Source organism: Mobula birostris, chromosome 7, assembly GCF_030028105.1.
Source record: "Mobula birostris isolate sMobBir1 chromosome 7, sMobBir1.hap1, whole genome shotgun sequence".
Taxonomy (NCBI): domain Eukaryota; kingdom Metazoa; phylum Chordata; class Chondrichthyes; order Myliobatiformes; family Myliobatidae; genus Mobula; species Mobula birostris.
The window spans coordinates 24,722,497-24,741,431 of NC_092376.1; the positions used below are offsets into that span (position 1 = coordinate 24,722,497).

The window sequence follows — 18,935 nt, forward strand, 5'->3', positions numbered from 1 at the left end:
GCAGATCAGAGGAGTATTCTGCTGGCAGAGCCGGATTGGGTTTGGAGGGGCTGACCTGGGTGCAGACCATCTTGCTGCCCGCTGCTCAAAGGCATTAGAGACGGTGCACAAAGGCGGAGTGCAGTATAACCGTGATTACCTTGGATGTTTCTCTTACAGTTGCAAGATCCGGTTAGATTGATATGTAAGATGCCACAAGCCTGTTTCCCTTGTTTGGTGGCATGACAGGCAGCAAGGCAGCAGTGTGGTCTCAGTTGTAGCGAAGACTTAAGCCTCAAGTCATGGGCCCTCACTGACCTGTACCCCCAACCTAGGACTCACTTTTAAAGACTCTTAATCCTCTTCTTCTCAATATTTATTGTTTCTTTTCTTTGCGTTTGCAGTTTGTTGTCTTTTGCTCATTGGTTGCTTGTCCAAATATTTGGGTACGATCTTTCATTGATTCTGTTGTGTTTCTTGGACTTATTGTGTACGCCTGCAAGAAAGTGAATCTCAGGACTGTATATGGTGCCATATATGTCCTTTGATAATAAATGTACCTTGAATTTTGAACTTTGAAATCCGACCTCAGCAGATGAAGATTTTAAATTCAGTTAAGTACATCTGTAATATACATTCATTGGCCTCTTTATTGGATACCTCCTTGCGCCTCTACTTGTCAAGTATTTACAAGACATATGGTTTACAATATTTACAAGACGTTGTTAAGCTGTCTTTGTTGTTTAACTTCAAATTGAGTGACTCAAGAGGAGCCTAAAGACCCACAGTCAACAATTCAGAAACAGATTCATCCCCTCCACCATCAGATTTCTGAACAGCTTGTGAATCAGAATCAGAATATAGTATCACTGGTATACTATATATCATGAAACTTGCAGTCTTTGTGGCAGCAGTACAATGCAATACATAATAATAGAAAAAATGTGATTTACAGTATATATATATGTTTATACATACATACATATATATACACATAAATTAAATAAGTAGTACAAAAATAGAAATAAAAAAGTAATGAGGTAGAGTTCATGGGTTCAATGTCCATTCAGAAATCAGATGGTAGAGGGAAGAGCAGGTCGTAACCTGGGTGATGGGTGCCTCCTCTTTGAGGTATCGCTCCTTGAAGTTGAACCATGAGCAGTACCTTGTTAATCTCTTTTTTGCCCTGTTTTATTTATTATTGTAATTTACTGTACTTTCATGTCCTTGAACTACACGGCTGTTGGAAGCAATACATCTCAGGTCATTTAAGTCAGTGATAATTAATCTGGTTGTGATTCTGATTTTTACATCCTGCCTCTTTCCTACACTTACTTTCTTCTTTAGGATGCTCATTAAAACATTTTTATCACCCCCCGCCCCCCACCAAAGAGCCCTGTAGGTGTAATGGTGTTGTTATCACAGCTTGTTACAGGGTCATAAGGCCATGTTAAACAGGCCCTTCAGCCCAACTCGTGCATGCTCATCGTTGCTAAACCGAGCTAGACTCATTTGCCTACGTTTGGCTTGTATCCCTCTAGACTTGTCCTATCCAGGTGCAAAGGCTGAAGTGCCTTGGCACATCTTGCTGAGTTCAGCGCTCTTTATTAATCCATGTTGATGTCCTTCTTTCCTCAGAATAAGAATCAGGTTTGTTGTCACTGAGAAATGTTGTGAGATTTGCTTATTTTGCTGCAGCAGTACAGTGCAATGTGTAATATACTATGGTGGTTGTCTGCCATATCCGACAATGGCAGAACCCTGTGGGGAGAGTTTTTACAGTGGAAAAGCCACTGCACTGGGGCAGTTCCACTCCCTTGACCTCCAAGGTCCGAGTCCGATGATATGAGTAGTCGTCACAAACTGGAGTCTTCTTCGGCTATGGTGGATAACCATGACTTCCTCTGTGCCTTGTCATGCCCTTCACTCCCCCACAAAGCGTTGTAGAACTGCCTCCCATTGGAGCTGACTTCACATGCTCAGACAGGCATGTCCCTATCTCACCGAGGTATGAGTCCTGACAGCTACCCTCGCCTCATGTAACCTGCCTGTCAAACCGATGTACCGGGCCATGGCCGGTGTTGCTGGCAAACAGTTATTTCGAGCCTCAGGTAAGAACTGAGTGTCCGGTGGGGACCAAAGTTGAGTGAGCTGCCCTAGAATGGACATGACAAGCCCCTTCACCAGAAGTTCTATCCCCTCCCTGGACTCCCCACACATCCCCATAGATAAATATACTATAATGTATAATAGATATATTTAAAGAGAGAGAAAAGGTAAATAACTAGTGCAAAAATAGTGAGTAACACAAAATGCTGGAGGAACTCAGCAGGTCATACAGCATCGATCAAAAGGAGAAGAGTTGATGATGTCCTGGGCCAAGACTCTTCATTAGGTTGTGTGTGTTACTCTAGATTTCCAGCATCTACAGACCTTCTGTGTTTAAAAATAGTGAGGTAGTGTTAATAGCTTCACTGTCCAGAAATTTGATGGTGGAGCTGTTCCTAAAACATTGAGCATGTGTCTTGATGCTCCTGTACATTCTCTCTGTTGCGACTAATGAAAAGAGAGCCTGTCCTGGATGATGGGGGGGTCCTTAAAGATGGATGCCACCTTTTTGAGGCATCGCCTTTTGAAGATGTCCTGATGGCGGGGAGGCTAGTGCCCGTGACAGAGCTGGCTAAGTTTTACAAATCTCTGCAGCTTTTTCTGATCCTGTGCAATCGCCCCTCCATACCTGTTTAAATGAGAATAATTTTAATAATGATCCTCTGGTGCAGAGAATTTTTGTGCAGTTACTTTCTCATCCTTCCCCAGGCAGCAATGGCGAGTGACTTTGCAATCGCACGGTTTCGACATTTACAAAAGCTCTTGTTGGTCCACGGTCACTGGTGTTACTCCCGCCTCGCCAACATGGTGCTGTACTTCTTCTACAAAAACGCAGTAAGTTGTTTTTCTGTCACCTGTTTTAAGCATCATATTCATCACCAGCTTTACTATTAGATTGCGGTTCATTGATTTTGAACTCCAGATTTCCTTCCAGACATACAAGTTGTGGGTTGACACTCCAGTGTAGTGCTGAGTGTCACAGTGTAAAAGATGCCATTCTTTGGGAGAAACACCTGCTGAGATGGAGGTAAAGAATCCCACAGAACTATTGAAAAGAGGAAGTGGTTCAAGAAAGGGTCTCTACACCACTCTCTCAAGTCTGAAAGAATTACATAACAAATTCTCGCTCTACTGGCAATGCCAGTGTGCTGAAAAAAGGGCATATATTGTCGAAGGAAAGAGTAATGAGGTATCTAGACAGTAGGGATGTTAGCCAAAGTCGGGTGAATCTGTGGAATTCATTGCCACAGACAGCTGTGAATTTCAGGTCATTGAGTGTATTTAAAGCTTAACTTTTCTTTAATATCTCATTCTGCCCCTAGTTCCCAGAGGAATTCTGGGTACCTGATGCAAGACCTTTCTCAATAAGAAGAAATCGGGTGTTTTTTTTTAAACCTTTTTTAATCTGAACAGTGGTGTCAATCATTTTGTGGAGAAGACCAAATTGATGATCCAAAATATAAATAGAAGATGCAGGAGATACTCAGCAGGCCCAGCTACATCTATGGAGAGAGAAACAGTTAACATTCCAGGTCAAAAACCTTTCCTCAACTTCAATGAAAACCAGTATTTGGAAATGTCAGCATTGTTCAAAGAGCTCCACGCATGGGTGTGGTTTAGCCAGCCGTTGAAGCTCCAGGGATATTGTTAGGTTAGCGTTAGACTTTGGCTGTTATGAAGGTCACGCTGGCCAATGGAAATCACTCTGAGATATCACCGATACAGGTGGTGATGCAGGTAAGTGTACATAGGGGAACAGCCCTGGGATCGCTGGCAGGTCGTCACTCAATGAGGTGGCCTAGACAGAACAATATGGCCCACGTTTTGTGTTGTGCATCATGTGAACACCACGATGGTGTAGCAGTTAGTGTGACGATATTACAACTCAGCCTGGCAGAGTTCGCAGTTCAATTCTGGCACCATCTATGAGGAATCTTAGTACGTCCTCCCTGTGGTTTTCCTCAGGTGCTCCAGTTCCCTCCCACAGTCTAAAGACGCACCGGCTAGATTAACTGGCCATTGTAAATTGTCCCATGATTAGCCTATCATTAAGTTGGAGGCTGCATAGCTGTCTGGTATAGGGTGGGGTGGGGGCTACTGCACAGGACTGAAAGAAGCTGCAGAGGATTGTAAATCTAGTCAGCTCCATCTTGGGTACAGGGCATCTTCAGGGAGCGGTGTCTCAGAAAGGCAGCATCCAGCACCCAGGGCATGCCCTTTTCTTACTGTTACCATCAGGTAGGAGATACAGAAGCCTGAAGGCACACACTCAGCGATTCAGGAACAGCTTCTTCCCTTCTGCCATCTGATTCCTGAATGGCCATTGAGCCCATGAACACTACCTTACTTTTTTAATATATATTATTTCTGTTTTTAATCAATTCAATATACATATACTGTAATTGATTTACTTATTCATTTACTTTCACTTTTTCTCCTTCTAAGTAACATATAGCATTGAACTGCTGCTGCTAAGTTAACAAATTGCACGACACATGCCAGTGATAATAAACCCGATTCTGATCCTGCTGTATCTCAATAAATATAAATAAATAAATAAATTGTCCCATGATTAGTTCAGAGCTGTTGGGTTTACTGGGGCAGCATGGCTCAAAGGGCCAGAAGGGCCTGCTCCAGGCTGTATCAGTAAACAAAATATAAATCATGGCTTTACCGTGCAGATTCAACATCTGCTTTGACTGAGGAAAGCCAAGCAGTGCTTTTCCCCGTTTGGAAAGTTGTCTCACACACGCTGGAGTCCATGCCATCTGCTTGTAAAGGCACTTCTTTAATTGGACAGAATTATCAATGTTTTTAATGCCCAGAGAAAGGTAGTTCTCCCGTATTGCAACTCAGCCTTAAAAATTAACCAAGCTATACAACTCTGCACAGGCACCAGAAATGGTCAGACACACCACAGCAGCCGTTACTGACTGCTGTGTGAGTAGTCACATTCAGCAGTTTAACTTGGAACTGCCAGCAAGGCTGATACTTACATCAGGAACTCATTACTGCCATGGTTGAGGTACCGGACATAGGCCCTGTCTGTTGACCTGGAGACAGAAAGTTGAGTCCCGCCATGGCATCTGGAAAATGTAAATTCAAATAGTTAAATTAATCAGCCTAAATCATGAACCCACCCCACCACCAGGACACACAAATCAGCCACTCCTCTCCACTGTTCCTTAGGCCTCTTTATCACCACCCACCCCCATGCACTGCTAGTTTACACTCCTACTCCACACCTCATATTGTACCGACACTGCCTTACCGTGTTTTCATATGCCCTGCGATACCTAGAAGAGTTGCTCTTGCCAAGAGTCACTTTGTCAATTTGTCCTTTCCTGTCAGAGTCACCTTAGGTTCAGCTACTCCTGCACCAAGACTTAATGTATAAACAGTCAGTCAGTGTGCACTCACTGGCCAATTTATTAGGTACACCTGTACACCTGTTCGTCAGTGCAAGTATCTTATCAGCCAATCACGTGACAGCAATTCAATGCATAAAAGCATGCAAACCTGGTGGTTCAGTTGCTGTTCAGACCAAACATCAGAATGGGGTAGAGCTGTAGTCGAAGTGATTTTGACTGTGGAATGATTGTCAGTGAGATGGGGTGGTTTGAATATCTCAGAAACTGCTGATCTCCTGGGACTGACATGCACAGCGGTCTCTAGAGCTTACAGAGAATGGTGCAAAAAACAAAAAAACAACATCAATTGAGTGGAAGTTCTGTCGGTGAAAATAACTTAGAGGAGAATGGCCAGACTGGTTCAAGCTGACAGGAAAGTGACATTAACTCAAATAACCATGTGCTACAACAGTGGTGTGCAGAAGAGCGTCCCCAAAAACACAACATGCCAAACTTTGAAGTGGATGGGCTACAGTAGCAAACCACAAACATACACCCAGTGGTCTTTTTATTAAGCACAAGAGGTACCAAACAAAGTGACCACTGATCAGCTCATCTTGTGCATATACAGGCTCACTCAAACTGCTACTTGTGCGTTACATTTTTTTAAGATTGCTTACATGTATAGTGGGATTTTTGTTTTTTTTTACTGTGTTCTTTATGCTTATTGTGGTTTTAATGCTGCATTGGATCCAGAGTAATAATCATTTTGTTCTCCTTTACACTTGTGTTCTGAAGAATGCCAATAAACGATCTTGCATCTTGAAAATGAAAATTAGTCATGGATACCCTCCAGGAAAGAAGCTCACTGACTTATATCTGATGCCTTGTTTCTTACGAAATAACCTGGTTAGCCACCTAGTTCAGGGGCAGTGAGGAGTCACGATAAGTTTTTGTCTTACCACTGACACCTATATCACGTGATTAAATAACAGATACAATCCTTATCTGCATTACAAGGTGGCTCTCCTTAAAACTCCAATAGCGTGCATGTTCAGGAACCTGCTCAGTCCCTGCAAACCCTTTGATTCTAATCAAATACGTCACCATGATTCGTCTTCTTACTACTGCCTCTATTTCCTATCATATAACCTGTTTAATATAAATGTCTCACATCACAAAAGCATAGTAACAAAATGCCCCAGGTATAATTTGAACTTTCATCACTTGGACTTTGCTATTCATAGAAACATAGAAAACCTACAGCACAATATAGGCCCTTCGGCCCACAATGCTGTGCCGAACATGTGCTTACTGTAGAAATTAGCTAGGGTTACCCATAGCCCTTGATTTTTCTAAGCTCCATGTACCTATCCAGGAGTCTCTTAAAAGACCCTATTGTATCCGCCTCCACCACCGTCGCCGGCAGCCCATTCCACGCACTCGCCACTGTCTCCGTAAAAATCTTAACCCTGACATCTCCTTTGTACCTACTTCCAAGCTCCTTAAAACTGTGCCCTTCCATGATAGCATTTCAGCCCTGGAAAAGAGCCTCTGACTATCCACACAATCAGTGCCTCTCATTATCTTATACTCTTATCATCTTATGCTATTCCTTTAGAATCATTTAATTTGTAATTGTACCTTCCTTAACAACTCTGTTCTGTGTGAAAAAAGATGTCTCCAACTCCATTTAATATTTACTTCCAGGTGTGTAGCTGTGACATCATTTTCCAAATGTTTAAATTTTCCTGACTCAGTCACCTTGCGTTAGCATTTCACTACTCAATTGAACAAGCACAGGTCATGACTGTCTTTCATTACATTTTTTTTCAGATGTTTGTCGCCCTCCTTTTCTGGTACCAACTCTTCTGTGGATTTTCGGGTTCAACAATGATCGACCAGTGGTACCTTATTTTCTTCAACCTTCTGTTTTCGTCCATTCCTCAACTCATCACTGGAATACTTGATAAGGATGTTTCCGCAGAAACCTTGGTGGCCCTGCCTCACCTGTATAAAAGTGGTCAGAATTCTGAGGTAACATAGTGGCTAACATAACCGTCAGTTGGTCATTTTAAAATCAGTTACGTTAATGAATTCAGGAATTTAAAAGCTGGTTAGAAAAAAGTCGCCACAAAAGAATGTGAAAGTTCATCTCTAGAAAATGGGCACCCCAGAAGGATAGCAGTTTGCAAAACACTGTTACAGCTTGGGGTTCATTACGGGTGCTCTCTGTAAGAAGTTTGTACGTTCACCCTGTGACCTCATGGGTTTCCACCATGTGCCCCAGTTTCCTCCCACAGTTCAATTAGGAGGTTAATTGGTCATTGTAAATTGTCCTGTGATGGGGCTGGTGTTCAATAGGTGGGTTGCGGGGTGGTGCAGTTCGTTAGGCTGGAAGGGCTTTTTTTCCATGCTAAATGAATAAAGTAAGTAGTAAGTAAAATTTGCCATCTTTACTCGTCTGGCTTTTGGCAGTACTGCTCCCTCACAGTTCCAGCCCTGACCCCTGCTCCTGCCTGTGTGAAATTTGTACGTTCTCCCTGTGACTACAGGAGTCCCCCACATCTCAAAGACGTTCAGATTGATAAGTTAACTAGCCACTGTGAATTTACATTTAATCAGTCACAAGTGGGGGGAGTTGGTGGGAACATCGGAAGAATGAAATGGGATTAGTGTACACTATTGGCTGAAGTTCAGCATAGTCTTGATAGGCCAAAGGGACTTTTTCCATTCTGTACAGCTCAGACTTAAATTGCCTTCTCTAATGGCTTTACGAAGCCTCTCCATTTAAGGACAAGAGTTGGACAACGAATGATAGCCAAAACAGTCATCTCTACTTCCCATAAAGGAAATAAAAATTAAGCTATTAAACAGAGTCACAACAAATAAAATACAAGCTAACTGGTCTTAAAAAGGAATTGATTTATTTGTAGAACTTAAAGCCACCCGACTAATAAAATCACTCTTTGTTAGCTGTGGCTGTGTGGCATCTGTTGCAAATTCTGTATGAAACCAACCATTCAATTTCCTTGCACTTCTAGGAATACAAGCCATACATGTTCTGGATGAACATGATAGATGCCCTCTACCAAAGTATCATCTGCTTCTTCTTTCCATATTTGGTATGTTGGTTTCTCTTCTGTCTAATTAAACTCAGAAAAAAAATTGAGCAAAAGTCAAAAACAGCTATGAACTGATTTTTTGTTTCCCTCTTGTAGGCTTACCAGGATTCAGATGTTGATGTCTTTACCTGGGGAACACCCATAACTACCCTGGCTCTATTCACGATCTTAATGCACCTGTGCATTGAAACTAAAACATGGGTAAGAAGTCACTAGCTGTCCACACTGTCTTTTCCATTTGGTTGATATTTATTGAGAGGAACTTCATGGGCAGCGCAATAACATTGCGATTAGTGTAATCGCTTCATGGTACCAGCGATCACTGGGTTGGCGGCTGGGGACTTAATGCCTATTGATGCCTGTAAGGAACTTGTACATTCTCCCCGTGACCATGTGGGTTTGCTCCCACATTCCAAAGACATATGGTTACAGTTCAGGTTAATGAGTTATGGGCATGTTACATTGATGCCGGAAGATATTGACACCGTGGTCGGTCTCCAACACAATCATCAGACTGTGTTGGTCATTATTGCAAACAGATGCATTTCACTGTATGTTTCGAAGTACATGTGACAAACAAAGTTAATCCCCCTTTCTATAACCTCAATGTGCAGGCATTCTCATTGTGTAGTCTGTATCATTATCTCGATACAAATAGTATAATTGGGTATTTTTGTCTAAGAACTATTACAATTCAACTTCTTTAAAAATTTTATTTTAAGAGCCAAGGAACTTAAAGATAATTGTAGGGAATTTAATTTTTTCAGAACCAAAGAGATTGTTAAGCATGGATTGGGGTTTAGTAAGCCATTAAAACTAAGCTACACTTCATTTGAAAGGATTTAACTTGTCAAGGATGATAGAAAGCATTTTAATTATTTGATATTCATGTCAATTCAATGATTTCTGCTGGTAACCCGAGCAAGCTATAACAATTCAAGCCACCGTGGAGCAGGGGAATTACGGACAACAAACAACCTTTGGCTTACCTTGTTTAGCTGCATGGGTGAGTCATCGATTAGCTGATATCGGACTACTTTATAACACTTAGCACCAAAAACCTCACACCTCCATCATTGCCAATTCCAGGTTGTTAACGTTTTGCTTCACCTCCTCTTGCCCTCTTCCTAAAATTCTTCCCAAGAAGATCACCGAGCTTCATAGTTACTAAGCTAGCACAATGACCTTAATTAAAGCATAAAGGAGACTTCTACAAATGGGGTTTGGTGTTCAGAAATTCTCTTCAGTTTTCCTTCAACTGTTAATACTTTTGCATGAGTTGCTTATTGTTTATTAATCTGTCAGACCTTTGTTAGTAATGTAACATTCATTTCTGACAATCAGTATACCTTTATGTTTTCAGACTTGGATACATGTCACTTCCATTGTTTTTAGCATCGTTCTGTTCTTCACCGTGGCACTGAGCTACAATGCAGCTTGTCCTAAATGTTACCCGCCATCCAATCCATACTGGACTATGCAGATGCTGATGGTGGATCCAAAGTTCTACCTGATCTGTGTTCTTACACCTGTTGCAGCCTTACTACCCAGGTAACTTAACAAAGCAAAATTGGAGTGCCACTGACTGGGTGCAACCCTAATGGAATTGGGTAGCGAGCTAACAAAATCCTATTGAGCATGTACACCATGGTAATTAGTTTTTGCTATTTGATTCAAAATTAGGAGAAAGGAAAGGAACAGAAATTGTAAACCAATCTGTTATAAGTAAGATCCTGTCAAAATTGTGATATGGTCCATATTGGGACCTATGTTCTGAACCTGTCCAGCTCCCAGGTCCTCTGGTCTCCCTTTCAGTTACTCCTAGTGTTTACTGTCGGCTATTCAGTCCAAGACACCCGACCCAACATTTTCTGCAGAAGTATGTTTGACAGTCACAATTGAAATTGAAACAGTGAACTGTGGTGCCGCCAAGGATGGAAACTGAGAGAAGAATGATAACTCTTAAAATGAATCACTCTTTAGACATAATTTAATAGCAGCGTTGAAATGTTTGATTTTTTTTTATGCCATTGGAAGTATTATTCCTGGAAAAGCAAATGTTAAGTTTACCCTGTGACATGCTCAACTTTTGGTATGTGTTGGGATGCATTCTTGTTCCTTAAATAACAATTCTTCTGACCAAACCACAGAAGGCAACACCAGCCATTCCTTCTGGCCTTACAGCAACTGTTTACACAGAAGCATTTATCTAGAACAAGAATGCTATGGGCATTCTTGACAGAGTATCATTTACACATAAATTACTAGCCTTTTCTCTCCATACCAGACCTATTTAGGTTATTCCCAATTCCACATTGTATCAAAAGGACAGAGGGGGTGGGGTGGCTCTGTTGGTAAAAAATGAAATCAAATCATTAGAAAGAGGTGACATAGAATTGGAAGATGTAGAATCCTTGTGGGTAGGGTTAAGAAACAGCAAGGGTAAAACAATCTTGATGGGAGTTATATGCCGAGCTCCAAACAGTAGTCAGGATGTGGGATATAAATTACAACAGAAGATAGAAAAGGCATGTAGAAGGGGCAATGTTGTGATAATCATGGGGGATTTCAGTATGCTGGTCGATTGGGAAAGTAAGGTTGGTGCTGGATCCCAAGAGAGGGAATTTGTAGAATGCCTATGAAATGACTTTCTAGAGCAGCTTACGATTGAGCCCTCTAGGGGGATGGCAGCTCTGAATTGGGTGCTGCGTAATGACCCAGATTTGATTAGGGAGCTTAAGGTAAAGGAACCCTTAGGAGGCAGCAATCATAACATCATAGAATTCACCCTGCAGTTTAAGAAGAGGAGAAGCTAAAATTGGATGTATCGGTATTGCAGTGGTGAAAAGGGAAACACAAAGAGGCATGAGAGGAGCTGGCTGAAGTTGATTGGAATGGATACTAAGAGGGATGTCTGCAAAACAGCAGTGGCTGGGGTTTTAGCGGGAAATTCAGAAGGCATAGTAAAGATGCATCACAAAGATGAAGAAATGTTCTAAAAGGAGGATCAAATCGAGTTTAATTATCATTCAAACTAGACGTGGATTCAGCTGAACGAGACAATCTTCCTCTGGAGCCAAGCTGCAAAACATTCAAAAATAGCAAATGAAATGTTGCATGTGAGCTCGATTTCACTGTTTAAGAGAAATTGGAGAGGTACGTGGAGGGAAGAGTATGGAGGGCTGCTGTCCCATTGCAGATCGATGAGACTAGGCAGATTAAAGGGTTTGGTATGGACTAGATGGCCGAAGACCCTGTTTCTGTGCTGTACTTTTCTATGACTATGACTAACTGTATCGTAATTACTGGAAAATTCACTGAACAATTGATTATATCAAAATACAGGCAGACATAAGGAAGTTAAACTAAAAGAAAAGTACAAGAAACATAACAATTCTAAACCCTAATAAAACAACTTTCTGTAAAATCATTTCTACAGGTACTTGTACCGAGTCTTTCAAGGCACGTTGTTTCCCACACCAGTCCAACATGGCCGCCAGCTGGACGGGCTGCACCCTGCTGCTTGGAGCCATTTCAATAAATGGAGTGTCCCAGGCAGTTCCTCAGTTGTGCCGAAACCTGATATGGTGAGCTCTCCTTCAACACACCCCAGAGTAGAATTAGTCAGTTCCTCATCAGGCAATAACCGAACTGTTCCTAAGGTTGCAAACCCAACCTCTAATAGACCAAGAAGTAAGGAACTGGCACCAGAAGTAGAAGATACCTGTATAGCTGCCGGAGAGTTTATAGAAAGTGCAAAGCTCTCCATTCCAAATGGCAACTCATCATCAGTCCAAAATAGACTGTCGCATGTTCACGATGCCCAGAATACTGAGTTGGTTTCAGAGCTGCCTTTTATAGAAGATGGTGTACCATTGAGTCCTTCCATTGGGAAGGACCAATTAAATTTTCATTTACCAAACTGGAAGACACTTCCACCATCTACCAATGATACAACTCACTCTTTACATTCCTTGGCACAGACACAGACTTCAGAAGGTGAGATATTTGTGCCGGGTTTCATGGTGCTGGAGGGTGGAAATCCCTCTAAAGGAATGTTTCAGAACTCTTCCCGCACCTCACCTAGAATCATCCAGACAAAGTCATCAGAAGAGACTCCTCTGGAAGGGATTTCTTTATGACAAAAGCAGGCTGCTTCACGTGCCTTTATTTTAAATTTTGCACAGTTTAAAATTATAGTATGATAAAATTTTGTATTTAATTCTAGATTATCTTTTCATAAATCTTAAATAAGAGAAAAAATGTATTTTATAATTTGCACATATAGAAGAATATAAGATTGTGCAGGATTTAATATATAGTTATCTAAAATAGTGCTGTTTTCAAAATGAAGCTTGCATGCTTCTGAATGTCATTAAGAGAGTCAAGAACAAGGAATCAGAACTAGAAAATGAGGAGCTGGTCATTTAAAACTGAAATACATAGAAATCTCTTCTCTCAGAGAGAGTGAATCTCTGGAATTTTCTGCCCCTAAGGTGGTGGAGGCCAGACTATTTAAAGTGGAGATAGATAAATATTTGGAAGATTGACAGGTATGGGAAACAGACACAGTAGCCGGAGCTGACATTAGCATAGAATCATATTGAATGGCAGGGGAAGGTGTGAGGAGCCAGTTAACCTACTCCTGCTCCTATTTTCTTGCATTCTTGTACTCAAACAATGTCTCCAAACAATTATTTTCCCTGTCATCATTTCTCCAGCAGGAAACTATCTGGAATTGAATGAACCAAAGGGAGATGGTCATAATTATATAGTCATAGCAGGAGTATAGTAGTAAATATCCATGGATCACAACATTAGGGAGCTTTTCAGTTGTTCTCTATAAACAAAACCTAGATATTATGTGTGTATATACATGTATGGATAACCTGCCAGATTGTCCACCTGTTCTTGGAAAAAATCAAAAGCAACTAATCTGCATGTCTGTCTCTTGCACTGATCACAGGTCTAAATTTATCAGTGTGGGTGAACTTTTGTATTTCCACATTTAAATAGAAGCTCTCTATGTAAATGTTAGATTGTAATTGCCAATCTCCCCTCAGGCATTTCAGGCAGGGTGTGTAATCACAACAGGACAAGATTATGGTGAAATAGAATTAAGCCATTCGGTGCCTCTATATTGTTCTATCATTCCATTCCAAATGACTCTGTTCAGAATAATACACACAAAATGCAGGAGGAACTTAGCAGGTCAGGTGGCATCTATAGAATAAACAATCAGCGTTTCGGGCTGAGACTCTTCATAGTCCCCTGGATTTACAGCATCTGCAGAACTCTTTTTATAATTTCAGTATAACTTGGTTTACAGAAATCTACCTGTCTTAGATGTAAAGTTTCTTATAAAACTTTGCTGAAGGGGATTCCACAATTTCTACCTAGAGATGTGTTTCCCAACAAGGATGTGATTCTAATTTTAAGATTAAATTCTATAGTTCTATAATTCTTGATCACTTCACATTATCATATATTGGTTCATATTTACAGAGGCTGCAGTTTTGTGGAATTTTATAACAGTAGAACAAGGACAAAGAATACTTTATAAATTGAGAGCTACATCAAGCCTAGAAGTTATTATCCACCATTTGCCAAATGTGACTTTGACTTTGATATCAAAACAAGGTCAACCATATTGGATCCACAATACTGAAACAATCCATTAGGCTTAAATTGTCCATTTCACTATTTAATTACCATCCCGCTTTAGCGAACACTGTCCGCACAACCCTTTGCTTTCTTCTGGTACGTATCAGATTTCCCTATTGCTTGGACCATAATTTGGCTATTATTACTTCCCATTTAACATGTGAACACACACTAAAGTATATTGATAGAATTGATAACTGTTTAATGATACATGAACAATAGGATCATGAAAACACAGAAAAGTACTACACTACACCAGTGATCCATAACATCTGTATCAAAATGTCTGACCATAATCACTACATTTAAAGCATATATGATACTCTCTTCTAATCACCCTGGTTGTGCCTGGGTGGTTTGGGTCGAGGTCCAAGTTGTGAAATATTTACAACATGACTTCAGCAGTTCTTAGGAGAAGGAGCAATAGTGTGTTTTGGCTGGAGATGGGGATATATTAAATCTAAGCATTAATCTTTACTGGTTGGAATTCAAGTGTCTATTGCCACCAAAGCCCAAGGGTGCATTGGAATGTATTTCTCTCCACTCAAAACTGAGTTTGTCTCCAAATGTAAAGCAACTTTATAAATAACCAATCAGAGAAGGTTAATGACATTGGTCTTTGATAAGGTTGCTTCATGTTGTGAGTCACTGCTTGTTTTAGAGTAGGGCAAAACTGTTCCAATGCACAATTAGGCTATTATTGCTGGACAACTAACACGTGAACACACACTACAGTGTATTGATTCAATTGGTAACTACTTAATGATATATAAGCAATTGGGTCACGAGAACGTAACAGTAGAACAGTACTGAACAGCACCTATGATCCATACTGTCTTCACCTAAATGATTGGTGTTAACGAGGTAAAAACACAAAACACTGGAAGCACTCAAGACACCAGACAACATCTTTGGAAAGAGGAAGAAAAATTATGCTTCATGTTGAAGATGCTCTGTCCAAACTCAAATGTTAGTTCCATTTCTCACTCCACAAATATTAATTGACCTGCTAACTGCTTCCAGTCTTTTCTGCTTTTGGTTCATATTTACAGAGGCTGCAGTTTTTATGGTGTCATTGAGATACTGATCTCCTCATGTGCCTTTTATTTCTAGAATTTTGAAATGACAAACAAAATGCTGGAGCAGCTCAGTGGGTCAGGCAGCATCTGTGGAGGGATACTCACAACACGCTGGAGGAACTCAGCAGGTCAGGCAGCATCCGTGGAAAAGATCGGTCGACATTTCAGGCCGGAACCGGGTCAGGACGAAGGGTTCCGGCCCGAAACATCGATTGATCTTTTCCACGGATGCTGCCTGACCTGCTGAGTTCCTCCAGTGTGTTGTGAGTGTTGCTTTGACCCCAGCATCTGCAGATTATTTTGTGTTTATCTGTGGAGGGATGTCAATGTCCATTAACACTGTCCTGCATGGAAGTCCAAGTGAAGAACTTCAGCCTGAGACATTCACTGGCAATTTCCCTCCACAGGTGTTGCCTGAGCCACTGATTTCTTCCAGTTTTGTTTGTTGCTGTGGATTCCAGCACCTGCAGTCTCTTGTCTTCATTTGTTGAAATTGACCTAGAAAGAAACTCAGGTGTTGTATGTAACTTTCGCGATGGAAATATGTTAGAATTATTTCAGAGATGCAGCTTTTAATAACTGGAAAGACCTGTTCCAGCCTTGGGGTTCAATGCACGGGATGCATAATAGCTTTATGGACTCCAGTTGTAGGGAAAGGGATCCATTCTGCCTATTCTGTCATATATTCCCTCATTTAGAGGTAGGTCTGGAATCTCAGAGGGCACTTGTTCCCTCTGAGACTAAATTACATTGGCCAGTAACATTATTATTATTATTGGTTTATTGTTGTCACATATACCAAGGTACAGTGAAAAAACTGTTTTGCAATACATCCATACAGATCATTTCAATACAGCAGTGCATCGAGGTAATACAGAGAATGCAGAGTTACAAAGTTCAGTGCAGGGAGACAATAAGGTACAATATCATAACAAGGTAGATGGGGAGGTCAAGATTTCATCTTATTGCAAAGGACCATTTAGTGTTCTTACAACAATGGGATGGAAGTAGTCCTTTAGCCTAGTGGTATGTGCTTTCCAGCTTTTGATCTTCTGCCCGATGCAAGCCTTACTTTACTCCCCACACCACAAATGATGCATTGGACGACAACCTTGCCATTTCCTTAGCATTTCTCTGTTTTACAAGGCTGAGTTGCTAGCTCGACGCTCAACCCAGCACAAGTGGAATTCAAGCAAAGAGCCAGCTGGATTCGAACCTGGGACCTCTTGTTCCGGAGTCCAGTGCAGATACCACTGCATCACCAGCACAGACATCACAGTCTAGATGAGAGTCTGAATAACTTCTAAAGAATCCAAGCTTTAATGAGCTGTTACCCATTCTGTAGCATCTGTGGTGGTGTTTGTAACTAAACTTTAGAAGATTAGCCACACAAATTTTAAGATCTTACACTTTTCCTAGATTCTTGCCTCAAGAGAAGCTCCTGGGTTTCTAGCCAGGTTAGATTACGAGGACACTCAGTCCTCGTTTATTGTCATTTAGAAATGCATGCATTAAAAAATGATACAAGGTATCATTTCTTGAGCTTCATGAACTAAGAATGCTAGTTAAAAAATCATGATGATTCAGTCTAGTTCATTCCCAGAATTTCAGTATCCCCCTAGCTCCTGAAAGTGATACATCAGAATGTCAAGGAATTTAAAATGATTTCACAAATCCATTTACAGAGCTTGGAAAGGGAGAGTTTTATTTTCCATGAGTCATAGGATTATGGCATGATATACTGTATGTGTAACATATTTGAGTGCTGGCAGATTCTCAGGCACAATCCACTTCCATCTGTGCCTTCCAAGTATCTGTTACCCGTCAAATGGGTGAGAGCTGAAGTTCAAGATTAAAACCTATGTTTTTGTGCATCTTTTTTCCAGCTTCAAACCCACAGGCAGAACTGGCCATTATCACAAAGGCGTCAGCCGGTTCGGATGATGATAACGTGAATTTGTTTGTTTTATATTTTGCAGGGAAAGATTTCAAAAGTAATTGCAAATCTGACACACAGGTCTAGGAATTCATCCCCAACTGGTAAAACTATACTTCAGTGGGCTAAATTTCGTAAGTGGTGTACAGCATGGACAACCACCTAGCTCACCGTGTAATGGAATTCATTTTTGGACAACGATCTTGCAGACAATGAAGTTCATCTGGCTTGAACTCAATGACTTGCATGTTTCCCCACGAGCTTTCAAACACCATTATAATGGTGTCACAGTTCAAACATTACTGTCAATCCTCATTCCTGTGCTTTTTTTGGTGCTTCTGAGACATCAGGTTATTGCAAAGTCGCTTGCTTCATTTGTCCTCCTTAGGGCCTAAATGTTTTGGCAGAGTCAAAATCCTGGTCTACTATTTAAATATTTTCTAGTGAGTTTGTTTAAGCAACTCATGAGTGAAACTCCAAAATAAAGGGAAATAAGAAAGGGTTTTGCAGGAATTACAAGAATCCCAATGGATGCCAAGACCAAAATGCAATGCACTACATAGGAGGAAAATTTTAGCGCAGTGACTGCCCATGTTCAGATACTAAAGCAGGTTCCTTACCCATGATCAAGAAGGAAAACTATTTTTCTCTAGGGTGGAGTATCTTTTTTTTTAATGTTGCCTTACTCTCACCTTTTTAAGAATATGAAGTATGATTTACTTAGAGAAAGCATGGCAACAGAGCCTTCTGGTAATAAGCCTGCGCTGGCCCAGTTACACCCATCCATATGTCTTTAGGATCTGGGAGGACACCAGTGCACCTGGAGAAACTCCATGGGGAGAACATACACAATCCTTACAAAACAGCAGTGGGAATTGTACCTGAGTCGCTGGTCCTGTCGTAGAGTTGTACCAACCGCTACACTAGCGTGCCAACCCAAGATAAGTTAAACTGTCACAGAGCTGTAGAATAAATGGAAGGAAACAACAGTAAGCTGGGCGTTTTGGCCTTTTGAGGTTGTGCTGAATCACTGGAGGAGATGTGCAATATCTCCCAGTACCAGCCCCAACCAACTTAACCTCATCTCTAATCCCCTAACCTTGTAGTGAAAGGGATTTTTGAAGCAATGTTGATCTCAGTCATACCAGTATGAACACACAGCGCAGAAAGAGACAAATCTTGTGTAATGTTGCTTGCTACATTATTTCAGGTTATTTATAAGTGCTGAAATCAATCATTATTATCAACAAATACAATTCTTTTTTTTATTTATGCATGCAGTGGTTTTCACTAAGTAGCAATAACCAACCTGATTTATTTTCAATGCAGAAAGGATATTTTCTTTACTTGATGTTTACAAATATTTTTTTACAAAGCAAACTTTTATTTATTTGAATTTATTTGCAAAAATAATTTAGATTCATGAGCTATACAAATGCTACTCGGCCAGACATGCTGTTAATGATTGCCTAAAGATGGAAAATTTCATTAGCTTGTAACCTTTGGTTCTTGAAACTTATAATGATAACACAATAGATTGAAGTGCTGAGGAAGAATTAAGGGACAGGCAAGAAAGTGTTCTTTACAATTCTGGCACTTTACCTCAAAATATTATCAAAGTATGGTCAATGTTGTGTCAGGAAATAAAGCAAACTTGAGTATGTTTCTGCGAACCAAGAAGAGAAAAGAATTT

At 40.8% G+C, this 18,935-nt stretch overlaps 1 protein-coding gene across 2 annotated transcripts in view; it reads left to right on the forward strand.

Annotated features, from left to right (window-relative positions):
• The window catches only part of atp10a (ATPase phospholipid transporting 10A), a 437,297-nt gene that overhangs the window by 374,338 nt on the left and 44,024 nt on the right, over window positions 1-18,935 (forward strand). The window contains exons 18-23 of one of the 2 annotated variants that reach the window (XM_072262735.1): window positions 2,797-2,922; window positions 7,275-7,475; window positions 8,483-8,563; window positions 8,660-8,764; window positions 9,927-10,114; window positions 12,003-12,150. In XM_072262735.1, coding sequence (XP_072118836.1) covers window positions 2,797-2,922; window positions 7,275-7,475; window positions 8,483-8,563; window positions 8,660-8,764; window positions 9,927-10,114; window positions 12,003-12,150 — 849 coding nt within the window. Of the gene's footprint in view, window positions 1-2,796; window positions 2,923-7,274; window positions 7,476-8,482; window positions 8,564-8,659; window positions 8,765-9,926; window positions 10,115-12,002; window positions 15,406-18,935 lie in introns of those variants that run through there. The other variant, XM_072262733.1, reaches the window with a different exon arrangement.